At 41.3% G+C, this 17,977-nt stretch overlaps 1 protein-coding gene across 1 annotated transcript in view; it reads left to right on the forward strand.

Annotated features, from left to right (window-relative positions):
- cntln (centlein, centrosomal protein) overlaps positions 1-17,977 on the forward strand; it is a 391,318-nt gene that overhangs the window by 62,386 nt on the left and 310,955 nt on the right. The window contains exon 4 of the mRNA XM_041185504.1: positions 10,018-10,102. Within this exon, the coding sequence (XP_041041438.1) occupies positions 10,018-10,102 (85 nt within the window). The remainder of the gene's footprint in view (positions 1-10,017; positions 10,103-17,977) is intronic.

Raw genomic sequence — 17,977 nt, forward strand, 5'->3', positions numbered from 1 at the left:
ACTGCACAGTACAACCATGTGTCCAGGATGCATCAGTAACATGTATTCTGCTGAGCTGCTGCATGTTTTCAGCTTCTGCAGTTTGTGCTCAGTTGCTTTTCAAAATTATTTGCAGAAAGCTAGAGATCAAATGTCAAAAGCTGTATCCAGATAAAATTTTCCTTGTTTAAACAGGTGACATCGCGCGTACGTGTTTGCATACACGTGTGTGCATGCATGTTTTTGCATGTGCGAGAGGCATGTAAAACATAATAGTCTCTACTGATGATACACCTATTGTAGTTCTCTGTATGGTGTTTTTTAAAGCTTCAAAAAGCATATTAAGCTGACACATGCACACTCAGTTCTGAATTTTGAAGCAAACTGATAACCTTTGATTATCGCCTCAGTTTTGCTGATCTTTGAAAAGTTAAACTTTCTAACTACAAGGAAATAGCGATATTTTAAGTAAATCATATATGTATTTGGGTGTTAGGAATAAGGTATATCTTTAAGTTTAAGTTTAATTTATTTTTTCTCTTTTAGTGGGTTAAAAGGTGAAACTGGGGATCTAGTTTCATTTTTAAGTGGAGACAGCAGGTCTAAAGCTCTGTTTGTATGCCTGCATTTCTAATGAGTTTTACGATTCCTGAAGAGAAGTTAAAGCAAACACGAGTAGAAAAAACTGTGCTGTTGCCTAGCAACAGGGGTCCAGAGAGGGAGACCCACCCACACACACACAGGAAAAATAGCAGTTTGAGTACAGTTGGAAGAAGGTGCCAGGACAAGCAGGACATGAAAAGGGACAGATAACAGGTTCCAAACTAAAGAAGAAAGTCCCCAAATCAAGGGAAGTGGAACAGGAGAAAGTCCCAGGAAGACCTTCTAGTCAAAGGAAGGACAGGAACCTGGATAAGGTCCTGTTAAGTGAAGTTAAGAGTGAGGAGCAGAAGAAGGATCCAAGCTTCAAGCTTAAAGGAAAAAAAGCTGCAGGAGGCAGATTTAAAGTGAGGCCAGAAGATCCAAAGAGATGGCTGAAGGTCTGTAACTCTTTGCTATGGGCGTGTGAAGCAGTGTGTACTATTGATGGCTGAGTCGGTGAAAGAGAGTGCATGGATGAAAGCTTGAATGCCTGTGGTGACCCAGGGGAGAGGAACATCAGAAGGAGAGTTCGAAACCCTGGAGGTGGGCCCTTGTGGAAGGCATCTGTGAGAAAGCGTCAGTTTGGGAGAAAATTCCAAGATGAGTTCTTGGAGAGTGGAGATAGGAAACCCTCATGAAAGATGGAGTTCAGTGAGACTGGTTGGCTCATGGTGTGACAAGCTTATTGGGGGGAGCTGATGAGAGATTAATTTGTTTGAAGTGGCATCTGTGATTTGGTTTCAGAGTGTGGTGTGTCTGACTGCAGGCCACCTATTGGTTTGCATGGACTGAGTACTTACTGTGTACATTAGAGTATAAGATTTTGCAACTTGTGTTATCCTTACAAATCTGCATGTATTTATGAAGTTATAGTTGTGGGTGAAGGAACATTGTAATATAGTCATCTTGTTTAATAAATGTTCTATTCTTTTGTTAAACATTCATCAGCTGACTTCTGTGATTCTGTTCAGTAGCCCCTCACCATGTATCTAAACAAAAAACTAAAAGTTAGGATCTGTCAAGCTGGGTTACAACCTGGGATCAGGCTTGTCATAATGTCAGCTGGGATCATAACGCTATCAACAGTTGTGAAATGCAGATAGACACAATGTCTTTCCTCTTTTTATTTGAATTTATTTTTCAAATAACAACCAAATGTGACCTGTTTTGTAGATGGCAGTCAGAAGGTATGATATTTTCTTAACAGCTGTGATAAAGATAATTGGTGTCCAAGAACCAGTTGCCAAACAACACATTTAGAATTTGCAAAGATCCCTGCCAAGACACTATCCACTAGTGCTGGTGGGGTTATGCCACCACCTCTCTCTGACAGACACCAGGAATCCACCAATGAGTAAAATCTTAGATTCCACCCCAAGTGTTGCCAAACTTCTGGATCGCCTTTCACAGTTCTACCAGACCCCAAGTACTTCTTCCACCGCGATTCTGGATCCAAAGTCTTTCTCCCAACTGCTGTTAAAATTCTCCAGCAGTCACGCTGCAGTGCAGTCAAATGCCACCAAAACCCCTGACTCATCCAAGTTTAAATAAACCCCATTGTCAATCCCTAGTTCTCCTGTCTCCGGTCTTGGTAACTTCGATGATCAGGTGTAGCTATCTACCTGCAACTATTGTGTGGTGTATGCTATCTTTCAATGCTTAGCTTTATAATGGTATGACAGAAACATTAAATGCTCATAGAATATTTATCCTACTTATTTTGCAAAATAATAATAATCCTTCCAAACGAGTAGTGTAAAGTCCAGAGCATACTTTAGTAAAAATGGCATTTAACTTATTCATACTCTAAGTCAACGGTTCTGACACTGGTAACATGGCATTACTGACCTATCTATTATATACTGGGGAAAGGCTAATTTTACTAGAATGAGATATGATTTGGCCCAAGTGGACTGGGAGCAGCTAGTTGAAGATAATACTGTGTCAGAGCAGTGGGAGGCATCTAAGGAGGTAATAACGAGAGTACAGGGCAAATATGTACCCATAAAGACAAAGGGGGGACCAAGTCCAGAGAACCCTGGATGTCAAGGACAAAGGTTGGATTAAGGAAAAAAGAGAAGCTATGGCTGAGTGCTCAATATGGCAGAGTCCCTGGAGGAGTATAAAAAGTGCAGGGGGGAACTTAGAGGAAATTAGGAAAGCTAAGAGAGTGCGTGAGAAAGAATTGGTGGGTAGAATAAAGGAAAACCCAAAGGAGTTTTTTAAATGTATAGAGCAAGCAAATAACTAGGGAAAGAGTAGGGCCAATTAGGGACCATAGAGGTAACCTGTGTGTGGACCCGGAAAACATAGGTATGGTCCTCAATGAATACTTTGCATCCGTCTTCACATTGGAAAAGGACGACGCAGGTATAGACATCAGGGTGGAGGACTGTGATATATGAGAGGAAATTAACATAGAGAGAGAGGAGGTACTAGTGGGTTTAGGGGCCTTAAATGTGGATAAATCCGCAGTCCAGGTTGAGATGTATCCCTGGCTGTTGAGGGAGGCAAGGGAAAAGATATCAGGGGCCTTGGCAGTAATTTTCAAATCCTCTTTGGCCACAGATGAGGTGTCAGAGGACTGAAGGACTGCTAATGTTGTCCCAATATTAAAAAAAGGATGAAGGGATGGACCAGGAAATTACAGGCCAGTCAGCCTAACCTTGGCCGTGGGGAAGTTACTAGAAAGAATTCTGAGGGACAGAATATACCTGCACTTGATTAATTAGGGATAGCCAGCATGGATTTGTTAAGGGAAGGTTGTGTTTGACAAATTTGATCGAATTTTTTGAGGAGGTAACCAGGCGTGTTGATGAGGGTAATGCATTTGATGTGGCCTACATAGACTTTAGCAAGGCTTTTGATAAGGTTCCTCATGGCAGACTGGTCAAGAAAGTAAGAGCCCATGGGATCCAAGGCAAAGTGGCACATTAGATCCAAAATTGGCTGAGAATCAGAGGAAGCAGAGGGTGATGGAAGTCTGTTTCCATTGGGGTGCCACAGGGCTCGGTGCTGGGGCCTTTGCTGTTTGTGGCTCTGCATATTTGATTTGGACTTAAATGTAGGGGGTATGATCAAGAAGTTCGCGGATGACATGAAAATTGTTAGGTGGTAAATAGTGAGGAGGATCGCCATAAACTACAGGAGTATATCAATGGACTGATCAGGTGAGCAGAGCAGTGGCAAATGGAATTCAACCCGGAAAAGTAAGAGGTAATGCACTTGGGGAGGGCTAACAAGGCAAGGGATTACACTATGAATGGTAGGACCCTGGAAAGTACTGAAGGTCAGAGGGACCTTGGTGTGCATATCCACAGATCCCTGAAAGTAGCAGGGCAGGTAGATGGGATATTTGCCTTTATAAGCTGAAGCATAGCATACAAGAGCAGGGAGGTTATGCTGGAACTGTATAAAACGCTGGTTAGGCCACAACTGGAGTACTGTGTGTAGTTCTGGTCACCACATTATAGGAAGGATGTGATTGCATTGGAGAGGGTGCAGAGGAGATTTACCAGGATGCTGCCTGGGCTAGAGGGTCTGAGCTATGAGAAAAGATTGGATAGGCTGGGGTTGTTTTCCTTGGAGCAGTGAAGGTTGAGAGGGGACCTGATAGAGGTGTATAAGATTATGAGGGGCATTGATAGGGTGGACAGGAATGCACTTTTTCCATTAGTAGAGGGGGAATAGATTTGAGTTAAGAGGTTGAAGGCTAAGAGGGGAGTTGAGGAGAAATTTTTTCACCTAGAGGGTGTGGAGCATCTGGAACTCATTGCCTGAAAGGGTGGTTGAGTCAGAAACTCTTGTAACATTTAAGCAGTATTTAGATATCCATTTGCGTTGCCATTGCCTTCAGGGCTATGGACCAAGAGCTGGAAAATGGGATTAGTGTAGTCCAATCTTTGTTGACTGGCGTGGACACGATGGCCTGAATGGCCTCCTCCTGTGCTGTAAATGTCTATGAGCCTATGATTCTAACTATTAAAAATGGCAACTGGTCGCAGGATTACAATGATGCTGTGGGGGGTGATTGCTAGAAAGTTAATCTAACGTGACCAATTGAGAACAATGGGGTAGCACTTAATGTTACAAAAGAATCCCAAATTGCACTTTCAGTATTCATCAGCTACTCTTGCAACAGAAATTTTGTGAGCGTAACCTCTTTGGCACAGCAAATTGAACGGATGCTACTTTTAAAGCAACCTGTGAGGTCTGAACTTGATAGCTGGCAATTCTGAAGAAAAGGAAATTTGCCAAAACAAATACACACGTTCGTGCATTGTAAAAGGCAGCTACATTGAAGAGTGACACTTGACTAATCAAATATTGTCTGCTAAAATAACATTAACTTGCAAGGAAACATGAGCCAACACAGAAGACTGAGTTGCATAGGAAACCAAAAAGTTTTGACTACAGACAGAAATAGATGCCCCAATGGCCTTTGTGCTGAAGTTGACCAACAGTCAGAAACGCTGTAGTGAAGAAGATAGAGCTGACAGGACACAGAGCATTAGTCAGAGCTTCACCACCAGTATTTAAGCAATCCCTGACAAAGAAGTGCACCACAATGTAACGAAACATGGAATCAGTTCCAGATCTGATGACTCCGATTCTCCCTTCCTACCAGGTTACTCAGAATGAAGTGAAAACCACCACTGGTGGCTGTATCCGACAAAGGTTAGCAAAAAGTTGCCGATTGGAATGACTTGTCTCCAAATAACGTTGGCTATTTGGTACCCAGTGTAATAAAACTTCTAAAGGAAGTAGCTCCAAAAATATAGCACAAATCTTGAGAGCTCAGTTGCCAAGCAGTGCATCTTCCTATTGTTTCTCTCCGCTCTCCCTTCTCTAAGCTCATCTTGTCAATGTGATTCACCTCTTGCTCACTTGACTCAATTTCTACTGAACTGCTGACTTCCCAACTCCTCTTCCTGGCCTTCATGCTAACTGATATAAACTCTTTGCTGCTGTCTTCCACCCTTGCCAATCTGCTCTCATCACCCCAACTCCTTGACCCTTCTGTCCTTGCAAACTACAGCTCTATCTCCAACTTGCTTTCCTCTTAAATTCTTGAACATGTTGCCTTGCAGATCTGTGCTCATTTTTCCCACAACTCCATGCTTGAACCTTTCCAATCTGGTGTCTGCCTCTGCCACAGTGTTGAAATGACACTTTACCAAAGTCACAAATAGCATCTTCTGTATTTCTGCTGCACAGCCCCTCCTCATTCTTCTGGGCCTGTTTTTTTGACATGATTGACCCATTCATCCATCTCCAACATCTTTCCTGTGCTGTCCAGCTGAGTGAGACTCCATTTGCCTGGTTCCACTTTTGCCTATCTACTATCCATCATATCTCATGCCATGGTTTATCTTTTTGAGGTGCTCCCACATTTTTACCTGTGGAGCCCCCAAGGATGTAACCCCTGTTACGATCTGGTTAGGGATCAGTAACTTTTTGTTTAAAGTAGACAAAGCTTGAAATCCCAGTTACCCACTAGGAGAGTAAAGCTACAAGATTCCGTGGTTCTAAATAAACAAAATAAACTTTACTATACAAAGTCAGAAAAGTAAAACAATCTACAATTTCTATCTATACTCATTCAGAATTAACATGAGGTAAATATGATTTAAAAGACAAACTGTGGTAGAACACATATTGCACATTAAATGGCAGTTGTGATAAAGACAGTTTCCACAGATTTCTTAGCAGCCCACTCAGACGTCAATGACTACTGAGCCACAAAATCTCGTTAAAACTCTTCCTCGTGAGAAATTTCAACTATTCACTTTCGAAGATGTGCCCTCTGAATTCCCTCAAAAGTCGCTCTGACTCAGACTATCTCAATCATTGCTCACATCCCAATGGTTCAATCTCTCCTCCTGAGACTGCGTTCCACAGGATTTAGAAAGCTACACTCCTACCTCTTCCAACTTTTCTGCAGGCTATTAGCTTCACTAAGCTGGCACTGCCTTGGGGGTTCTCCAAACTGCAGTCTCCCAGCTGCACAGAGCTATAAATGACTCCCAGAACTTTTCTGAGCCCTAATCACACCGAATGGCACCTAGAGCTTCTCTGTGAGCTGCAAACCATGCGAAGTCTAAACTGCGACTCTCAGCTGCACCATTGGCTCCCAGTGCTTTCCTGAGCCCTAACTGCCTGGAGCCTGCTATCAGCAACACCTTTTCAGTATGGAGCCTCTTCCCCCTGCTGCAGAATGTTTATGGCTCCCTCTCTTCTATTCTGACTCTATTAAACAAACATGGGTAACCTTCTGAACTGCCTTTTTGTTTAGGTGCTCTGACAATCTCTCAAGCCTAGCATTTTACTTACCTTCACAACAACAATCTTCCCAGAACTAAACATCACCTAAAATATTAACATGAACCATGAACTAGATATTCACCACACCCCACAACCATCCAAGATTTGTCCTTTTGGCCAACTCTGACCTCTTGCACATCCCACATTTCCCTCAATCCATCATTGGTGGCAGTACCTTCAACCTCTAAGTTTTAACTCCTGGAATTCCTTCCCGAAACCACTCTGCCTCTCAATCTTTCCATCTTTTCTCCTCTAAAAAGGTTTCTTAAAAGTTATAAAAACAAAAAACTGTGGATGCTGGAAATCCAAAGCAAAACCAGAATTACCTGGGAAAACTCAGCAGGTCTGGCAGCATCGGCGGAGAAGAAAAGAGTTGACGTTTCGAGTCCTCATGACCCTTCAGCAGAACTGGGTGAATCCAAGGAGAGGGGTGAAATATAAGCTGGTTTAAGGTGGGGGGAGAGAAGTGGAGGGGGTGGTGCGGCTGCAGGGACAAGCAAGCAGCGACAGGAGCAGACAATCAAAAGGTGTCACAGACAAAAGAACACAGAGGTGTCAAAGCTGGCGATACTATCTAAACGAATGTGCCAATTAAGAATGGATGGCAGGACACTCAAGGCACAGCCCCAGTGGGGGTGGGGGGCATAAAAGATTTAAAAATAATGGAAATAGGTGGGAAAAGAAAAATCTATATAAATGATTGGAAAAAACAAAAGGAAGGGGGAAGAAACAGAAAGGGGATGGGGATGGAGGAGGGAGGTCAAGATCTAAAGTTGTTGAATTCAATATTCAGTCCTTTGTCTTCCGGACTGAATATTGAATTCAACAACTTTAGATCTTGACCTCCCTCCTCCATCCCCACCCCCTTTCTGTTTCTTCCCCCTTCCTTTTGTTTTTTTTTCAATCATTTATATAGATTTTTCTTTTCCCACCTATTTCCATTATTTTTAAATCTTTTATGCCCCCCACCCCCACTGGGGCTGTGCCTTGAGTGTCCTGCCATCCATTCTTAATTGGCACATTCGTTTAGATAGTATCGCCAGCTTTGACACCTCTGTGTTCTTTTGTCTGTGACATCTTTTGATTGTGTGCTCCTGTCGCTGCTTGCTTGTCCCTGCAGCCGCACCACCCCCCTCCACTTCTCTCCCCCAACCCAACCCAACCCACCACCACCACCCTCACCACCGCCCCCCCCTCCCCCCCACCTTAAACCAGCTTATATTTCACCCCTCTCCTTGGATTCACCCAGTTCTGCTGAAGGGTCATGAGGACTCGAAACATCAACTCTTTTCTTCTCTGCCGATGCTGCCAGGCCTGCTGGTTTTTCCAGGTAATTCTGTTTTTGTTTTCTTAAAAGTTACCTCTGACCAAGCACTTGGTCACCTGTTTTAATATCTCCTTGGGCTTGGCATCGAATTCTTATCTGATTACATTCTTATAGAGCACCTTGCAGCATTTTCATATGTTAACACGATGCTATATAATTGCAAATTATTGCTGTTGAAAGCTAAAGCTACATATTCCCCTTCACAATGACCAAGAAAGGGAGGTGTGAAAACTGCCTGCCCACACTAAAAAATAAAACAACTGCAGACTCACTTTTCATTTGCAAACTACACATTCAAATCCCAACTGCCAGAAAGGTGGAAATCAGCTAGCCCTAACCTCCCTGCCCTGATTCAAATATTGACCCTGACTACAACCCCCTCTCCCTGCATGTCAGTCCCTCTTCCTTCCAGGCACTGTTCTCATTCTCCTGTGCCTCTCTCTCTCACACACGCATGCTTGCTCTCTATCCCCCCCTGCCCCCTCCCTCCCTCACCATGTGTCAACCTTCCTCTCTCTCTCACACACTCCTCTGCCCCCTCCCCACCCACATTTTTTATTATTAAGGGGCCATAGTTTTAAAGGTCTGGTGCATCAGTACACATTGATGGATTAGATAGTCTGAATTGCTTTCTAGTGCTAAATATTATGAGCTCAAATTGCACTTTGTCCAACCTAATGGCAGAAGTTATTCAGTTCCACTTTGATGCAGCTTTTAAACTGATAAAAGGGGAATGAAAATATCGCTGAGAACTTTGTGGACTGTTATTCAGGAGTACAGCATTACAGTAGCTACCAAGTTTGAGCGCCTGTGATATTGCTGCTTATTTTTGTCACCTTGAGTAATTTCCAGCTTTTCTTGTTCGTTTAAGTCCATATTTTGTGGTGGCATTTACAATTGCCCAAAACTGGTGTGGAACATGAAGTAGGAAGTGTTCATTTTTCCAAAAATGGTTCAATATGAAGAGAATTGATTTTATGCAGTGTGTTTTAATGATCTGGAATGCACTGCCTAAAAGGGCAGTACAAGTAGATGCAATAATAACTTTCAAAAGGAAATTGGATTCTTCATGAAGGGGAAAATATTTGCAGAGCGATGGAGAAAGGACAGAAGAGTGGACTGATTGAATAGGTCTTTCAAAGAGATCGCAAAGGCATGATGGGCCAAAAGGATATCCCCTGTGCTGTAGAATTCTCTGATTCTAATTGCTCAGTAAACTCTTGAGCTTTCTTGAACATTGGGTATTTCTTTTCCTATTTTTCAAATTAATTATTTAAAAATTACTTGGTGATACATTATCTTCAAGTTGGGCCATTTTCTTTTGCATAAAATGCTTACAATTTGAGGCTTTTTGCAGTGTGATAGTAAACAGAAACATATAGTGCCACATGCTTTCATTAACCAGTGATTCCAATCAGAACTTTACCTTGTTATCCATCACTCTTTGCTATGATAGGGCTGGAATTCTGAACATCACTGGTCACAATATATGTCAAATGATTGATTTAGTAAAATGATTTGTAACAATATAATGTATGCAAATATCTGATGTTTATCTGGATTTTTAAAACACTGTAGAATAACATTATGTTAAATTTTCCGAGTGAATAATGATATTCTATTAATTCTAAAATTCATAATGCAGTTTTAATAGCCAAAAATAGTTTTATTAATGGAAGATCTGATATTCAAGTGATTAGTACTATTGTATTATTACTGATGATTGACTTTTGTCCTCCCTCAAGGGAAAAACAGAAAGCCGAAGCCAAGGACAGGAGAGTCTTGGAGATTCTCCAAGTGAAAGATGACAAGATACATGAACTTGAGCAGGTTAGAACACTGAAGTATCTGTTCCTTGCCTTGAGTACTTGAATGGCCACAGCTTATTTATCTGTACTTCAAATAAACCTCTTGATTTGTCCATTAAAGAGTATCGAACATTTTTGTTTTGGGGATATATAGAATTGATATTCTTGGACATTTCACTCTGAAAAGCCTAAGCTTTTGGTCTCTTGGCCTTGACAGCTGTAGGATGGTTTGGACCCATGCAGGTGGATGACCAGTAAGGCATTTTTCATCTTTAGTTGGATAGTTAGGTTTTTTTTAAACTTACTGCAACGGAGTTACAAGCTAATTAAAAATAAAATAAATTAATGGGTGTGAAATGTCACTGAACTGTTACCTGCAGAATTTTGCATGGATTTCAAGTGTTAACCCAGTAATGTCATTAAATAAAATATTGCGCCAATTGCCATGTTTCTCGGATGCAACCTACCATGAGGCTTGGTATTACCACAGTAAAGCATTGTCAGAGTGCTTCATCAACTTGCATCCACACAGAATCTATGTCAAATGTCTGGTGGCCTTGAGACATAGGAGCTATGTGGCTGAATTTGGAGGCTGTTGTCTTTAATCAATACTCTTTCAGTTGCTTTCTGTCTGAAGTTTTGTGTCCAATATTTACCAATCCTGAATGAACAGTAACCACACTTCAATCAGTGAAATTATGTCATGATTTTCTATTTTAATCGGTTGATTCTCATTCTCCAATGTGTTCCTATATTCTGCACATGAATATCTGTGTATTTTAACTTGGATCCCCTTGCTTTTTACAGTATCTTTTTTTCTTGCCTTCCTGCCTCACCTGCTCACAGAATCACAGGATCACACAGTGCAGAAGAGGCCCTTCGGCCCATCGAGTCTGCACCGACACGTGAGAAACACCTGACCAACCTACCTAATCCCATTTACCAGCACGTGGCCCATAGCCTTGAATGTTATGATGTGCCAAGTGCTCATCCAGGTACTTTTTAAAGGATGTGAGGTAATCCACCTTCACCACCCTCCCAGGCAGCGCATTCCACACCGTCACCACCCTCTAGGTAAAAAGGTTTTTCCTCACATCCCCCCTAAATCTCCTGCCCCTCACCTTGAACTTACGTCCCCATGTGACTGACCCTTCAACTAAGGGAAATAGCTACTCCCTATCCACCCTGTCCATGCACCTCATAATCTTGTACACCTTGATCAGGTTGTCCCTCAGTCTTCTCTGCTCCAATGAAAACAACCCAAGTCTATCCAACCTCTCTTCATAACTTAACTGTTTCATCCCAGGCGAATCTCCTCTGCACCCCCTCCAGTGCAATCACATTCTTCCTATAATGTGGCGACCAGAGCGGCACACAGTACTGCAGCTGTGGCCTCACCAAGGTTCTATATAACTCCAACATGAACTCCCTACTTTTGTAAGCTATGCCTCAATTGATGAAGGCAAGTGTCCCATATACCTTTTTCACCACCCCACTAACATGCCCCTCTGCCTTCAGAGGTCTGTGGACACACACGCCAAGGTCCCTTTGTTCCTCAGAACTTCCTAGTGTCATGCCATTCATTGACTACTTCCTTGTCTATATCTTCCTGTAGCCCAAGACACTCAACCTCACTGTTAACCACCCGGCCAATCTTTGTGTTATTCTCAAACTTACTAATCCTACCCCCCACATTGTCATCTATGTCGTTTATATAAATGACAAATAATAGGAGACTCAGCACAGATCCCTGTGGTATGACACTGGCTTCCAGTCACTAAAGCATCCTTCTGTCATCACCCTCTGTCTCCTACAACTAAGCCAATTTTAAATCCACTTATCAAATTACCTTGTATCCCATGTGCATTTGCCTTCTTTATAAGTCTCCCATGTGGGACCTTGTCAAAGGCTTTGCTGAAATCCATATAAGCTACATCAACTGCACTACCCTCACCTACACACCTGGTCACCTCCTCAAAAAATTCAATCAAATTTGTTAGGCATGACCTCCCTCTGACAAAGCCATGCTGACCAAAAACAAAAATACCTGGAAAAACTCAGCAGGTCTGGCAGCATCTGTGGAGAGGAACACAGTTAACGTTTTGAGTCCGAATGACCCTTCTACGGAACTAAGTTAAAGTAGAATAGAGGTGAAATATAAGCTGGTTTAAGGGGGGGTGGGGGGAGGTGATGGTGGTGGGACAAGTAGAGCTGGATAGAGGGCCAGTGATAGGTGGAGATAACCAAAAGATGTCACATCATAGCCATGCTGACTATCCCTGATCAAACCTTGCCTCTCCAAGTGGAGATAGATTCTCTCCTTCAGAATTTTATCCAATAGTTTCCCTATTACTGACGTGAGGCTCACTGGTCTGTAGTCTGTAGTTCCCTGGCTTATCTCTACAATCCTTCTTAAATAGCGGAACCACATTAGCTGTTCTCCAGTCCTCTGGCACCTCCCCTGTGACCAGAGAAGAATTAAAAATTTGGGTCAGAGCCCCTGCGATCTCCTCCCTTGCCTCCCTCGGCAGTCTGGGGCACAAATCATCCGGACCTGATGATTTGTCCACTTTTAAGCCTGCCAACACCTCCAATCCCTTGTCACTCCATATCAATTTGCTCAAGAACCTCGCAGTCTCTCTCCCTGATTTCCATACCTTCATCCTCATTTTCTTGGGTGAAGACAGACGTGAAGCATTTGTTCAGCACTTTACTGATGTCCTCTGGCTTCACCCATAGATTGTCCCCTTGGTCCCTAATGGGCCCTACTGATTCCCTGGTTATCCTCTTCCCATTGATATACTTATAGAATATCTTGGGATTTTCCCTACTTTTACCAGCCAGAGCTTTCTCATTTCCCCTCTTTGCTCTCCTAATTGCTTTCTTAAGCTCCACCCTGCACTTTCGGTACTGCACTAATGCCTCCGCTGATTTCTTCCCCTTGTACCTGCTAGAAGGCCTCTCTTTTCCTTCTCATCAAATCCTGAATATTCCTGGTCATCCATGGTTCTCTGGGCTTGCTACTCCTTCCTATCACCCTAGAGGGAACATATTGAGCCTGTACCCTCCCCATTTCCTTTTTGAACGGCCCCCACTGCTCTTCTGTAGATTTCCCCACAAGTAGCTGTTCCCAGTCTACCTTGGCTGATCCTGCCTTATTTTACTAACATCCGCTCTCCCCAATCCAAAACACTTTTTTGCAACTTGTCTATTTCTTTGCCCATAACAAGCTTAAATTGTACCATGTTGTGATCGCTATCACTAAAATGTTCCCCCATCACCACCTCAGCGACCTGTCCGGCTTCATTCCCTAGAATTAGGTCCAGCATTGCGCTGTCCCTTGGACCCTCTACAAATTGACCTAAAAAGTTCTCCTGTACACATTTCAAGAAATCCACTCCATCCAAGCCCTTAACACTATGTCTTTCCCAATTAATGTTGGGAAAGTTGAAATCACCTAATATTATTGTTTTTACACACTTCCACAAATTGTGCACATATTTGCTCCTCAATTTCCTGCTGACTATCTGGGGGTCTGTAATAAACACCTAACCATGTGGCTGCCCCTTTTTTATTCCTAAGCTCTACCCATAAAGCTTCATTCGATGCTCCCAAGTTATAGATTTGTGATTGCAAGATGCCATTGTTATTCTTACATGACTTCTGTTATTTCATCTAAGAATTTTTATTTAATTAGCTTTGTGTTGATGTGCACACTAAATTCCAAACACTAAGCTTTTTTCCTGCAACTCTTAACTTTTTAATCCTCATCAACCAAGAAAACTCCACTGGGTTTATAAAATATTTCTTGTCTACCTCATTATCTGCATTTCAAAATCTTTGACTCACATTGTCGAACAGTATTGAAGTCCCACTAGATTACTGTATAAAATTTGATCCAAATAGGGATAAAACTAGCATTTTCAAAAGCTTTTTAAGTAATTCTCCCCCATGGCAATTAATTACATCTCTAAGCAGTACCTTTAAATCTTTTACAGGTGTTTTCAAGATCTCAAGAATACAATTGTGTTTTTCAAGTTATTTAACAGATCAAAGTAAAATGAAAAGCATTGTTTGAAATGCATGCTGTACCTTTAACCCCGTCTGAATTGAATTATATATAGTTTAATGTAATTTATTCCATCCTTCAAGTGAAAGAAAGAACAGAATAAATTATATCAAAATATATAGAATATTAGAATGCTGAAATTTGAATGGGATATTGATCACAATGAGAATCGATTTTTTGGTTGACTCGTAACTTTCAAAACTGTACTACTGGCAAGTTGAAAGAATCTTTCTAAAAAGATAACCCATACAGCCTATTGTATGCCATGTAAGTTGCATAAACTAATGAGTGTAACTTTTGTATAAAGAGAGAAAAAAAACTAATTTGGTGGAGAACCGAGGCACTCTAAATCAAGTTGCCAAGTCATTTAACATTTCAATATCTTTAAAACTATAGAGTGACATTTGGCTCTTTTAATCTTTAACGTTTTGGTTTTCTCATGTGAATACTTGAACATCCCAACAGCACAATTGATTGATTCCACATATGTAGCAGAAAGACTAATGTGTATTGTTCCATTCTTTGATTGCTTACAGCATTTTAATCAGTTGTATGGACAAGTAGCTACTTTCTAGCTTTTTAAAAATTCATTCATGGAATGTGGGTGTTGCTGGCTAGGCCAGCATTTATTGTCCATTCCTCATTGCCCTTCTTCAGAGGGCATTTAAGAGTCAACCACATTGCTGTGGATCTGGAGTCGCATGTTGGCCAGACCAGGTAAGGACAGCAGATTTCCTTCCCTAAAGCTGGTCTTACTCCTTATAACTAGTATGATCTCCACTTCATGTTATGCTTTGAAAATTTGTCAAATGGCCAATTTCGATTCTGTCTTTGTGATTCACTGGAATTTGAAACATTTAAAATAATTGTTAGAGATGGTGCAGTGATGCAGTATGCATGCTGCACATGGAGTAGTAAGACATGCATTTCTGTTCTAGATCCCTCATGTTATGCAGCTGAGAATGGTGATTTACAATCCTGGGGAAACTTTGAATGGAGATTTTGAGGCAGAACCTGAGACTGTTTCTGGGCAGCCCTTGGCGTCTGGTTGCACTACAGCAATATTAGGGGTCCGGGAGCAGGTTGTCAGTAAGCTTGAGGCTGGATTAGCGTGTGGTTCAAGGTGAAGCAAGCATAAAAGAGGAGATGAAATGTATTAAAAAGGAGTTTGCCCCTAATAAATGCATTTCTTTTAAGTAAATAGGCTGACTACCTTCACCTTTGTTGCATTTGATAGATGAGGAAAGATTTTTTAGAAGTAGGATGGAAGTATATTCATCTTTTTTAATCAGCATATATTGGTAAAGCCACAATTTGTACGTGATATTTATAATTTGAGCCCTAGAACTCTGAATTATTTTAGCTTTAAGATTTGTGGACACTGTTGGCAATCTTTCATTTGTTTAGTTCAGGAGAATAACCAGAACTATTGTACGTCGTATTTGTTATGATAGCTGTATGCGCAAATAATACACTAATGAGTTTTAATGCTTCTTATGGAATTAAATTGTTTTGCGTTCACATTAAGGCGATGCCCTTTAAGCTAGCATTATGAGAAATTGTTAGGATAGAAAATTGGAATTCTAATGACATTTTTTAGGTCAATTTGCAAAATGGGGTCAAATACTATTGTGGAGAAGAAAAACTTTCACTCATTTATTTTTCTCATTAAAATTAAATGGAAAAAATATTGAAATATGTTTCTTAAATATTCTATGTCACAGTTTTCTCCTTGCCTTACTGAAGGCTCGGGCCCAGTTCCATTTGTGATGGTTGTTCCTGTTCAAGGGGCCATTATTTGCATGTGAATATTGACCATGGGTATCACAATCATATTTTGCCATGGGCACAGGAAACCTCAATTTTGTACTGGACTGATATCCACACTTCCAGCAGAGACATTGCTGATTCATGACCAAGATTTGGAACGTGGGCTGTATTAGTGCCCTTTGACCCGGGGCTGCCACTGGTAATTATAGCCTTGATGCTCCTTTCTGGATACAGCCACACATCTGAGGGAAGCGAGAGCTCAAATCTTCAGTATGGCTTATCATAACACTGGATAAACTCCTCGCTGTTCAGGTTACCTTTTATCCCACATGCTATTGTATTCTAAAAGAAAACAGTTTTTAAGTATTAAGCGTGCTTTTATTCCATGTGGGAAATCTCCATAGATTGTTGTTTTGTCTTTGCCTTTGTAATAAGTCATTGCATTGCAAAGCAGTTGATTGAAAATGAAGTGCTTTGAGTCATTTCTAATAGTCATGATGAAGTGCTATATATCACAAATATTTTTTCTTACTTTGCTCAGTTGTTCAACAATTGGCTGAGGTTGATCAACCTCTAGACAACAAACCACAAATGATATTTATATTGTATTAAAGTTCTAAATATTTAGGTGGGCTTAAATTATTTAAAAATAAACTTAGTATTTTAAGATCTGAATTCAGGTCTCATTGGTAAAACAAATAAAAGAAAGTCCTATATGGAGGTATAATATGTCCTTTCTGGTCAAAAGATGTTTTAAATAAAGTCCGAGGTGCGAGGCCTACAGCACTTGCCTTCAGGGAGAAAGGAGGAAAGGAGCAAATGTGCGGGGGAAACACAGACTAGGGAGCGGATAAATAAAGCCTGAGGAGTGAAGCCTACACACATTACCTTCGGTGAGAGAGGTCCAGGAGCCCTGAGTTTGAAAAAAAGTGAACAGTAACCTCACAGGAATGCCGTAAGTTGATTGGCTGATGAGTATTGCTGCTTAGGGACTGAATCTAAATAACTGGACGTTTAACAAAAATTTAAAATATTAACTATTCATAACAACTAACAAATGAGTAGTTGGTAAGTCTTATCTTCTATTTTTAAGTAAGGCTTGTTACCACTAGTAAGGTGTATTGAGTATTAGTCGGGTTTATCAGTATTAGTAAGGTTTATTCTTATTGATAAAACTTTATTAGATGTAAGCAGAAGGGAAGTAAGATGCTGGTGAGTCTACTGTTTTATTTTTAAGTGGTAAGGTTTATTGTTTAACTAAGGTTTAAAGTAATACATTAAGTGGTTGTGAGGAGGGCATTAATAAAGAATCATTCAAAAAAATCAGTAATTAGCTAATTGGAGAATGGCAGGAAGGAGTGAGAACTGAGCGGGGCATTAGAAATGGCTGGCGGGAGTGGAGCACAGATAGAGTTTGAAACGTGACATCAGGAATAAAAAGTGACGTTGGCACAGGGGAAGGAGCTGATTGGTGAGTAGCTGGTGCGTAATTTTACATTCTATTTTCTAATATCCAATTTATAATAAGTAATCTGTAAAGTCAAGAAAAGTTAAGGTATGGCAAGGCAGCTTGGCCACGTGGAATGCACATTTTGTGACAGGTGGGAAGTTGTGGATCCTTTCCATAGCCTCAGTGATCACATATGCAGCAAGTGTCACCAGCTGCAGAAACTTGAGCTCCAGTTTTCGAAACTCGAGTGATGGTTGGAGTCACTGAGGCATAGCTGCGAGGTTGAGAACTATGTGGGTAACACTAAGATAAAAGCAAAAAACTGCGGATGCTGGAAGTCGAAAACAAAAACAAAAATACCTGGAAAAACTCATCCGGTCTTGGCAGCATCTGTGGAAGGGAGCACAGTTAACGTTTCGAGTCCGCAATCAGTTTTTCCTTAGTTCTGTTGAAGAGTCATGCGGACTCGAAATGTTAATTGTGCTCCCTTCCACAGATGCTGCCAGACCTGCTGAGTTTTTCCAGGTATTCTTGTTTTTGTTTATGTGGATAACACGTTTAAGGCATGTGGTCACAACCGCAGTTTAAGAGAGCGCAGGCAGAGATGG

Source organism: Carcharodon carcharias, chromosome 4 (assembly GCF_017639515.1).
Source record: "Carcharodon carcharias isolate sCarCar2 chromosome 4, sCarCar2.pri, whole genome shotgun sequence".
Taxonomy (NCBI): domain Eukaryota; kingdom Metazoa; phylum Chordata; class Chondrichthyes; order Lamniformes; family Lamnidae; genus Carcharodon; species Carcharodon carcharias.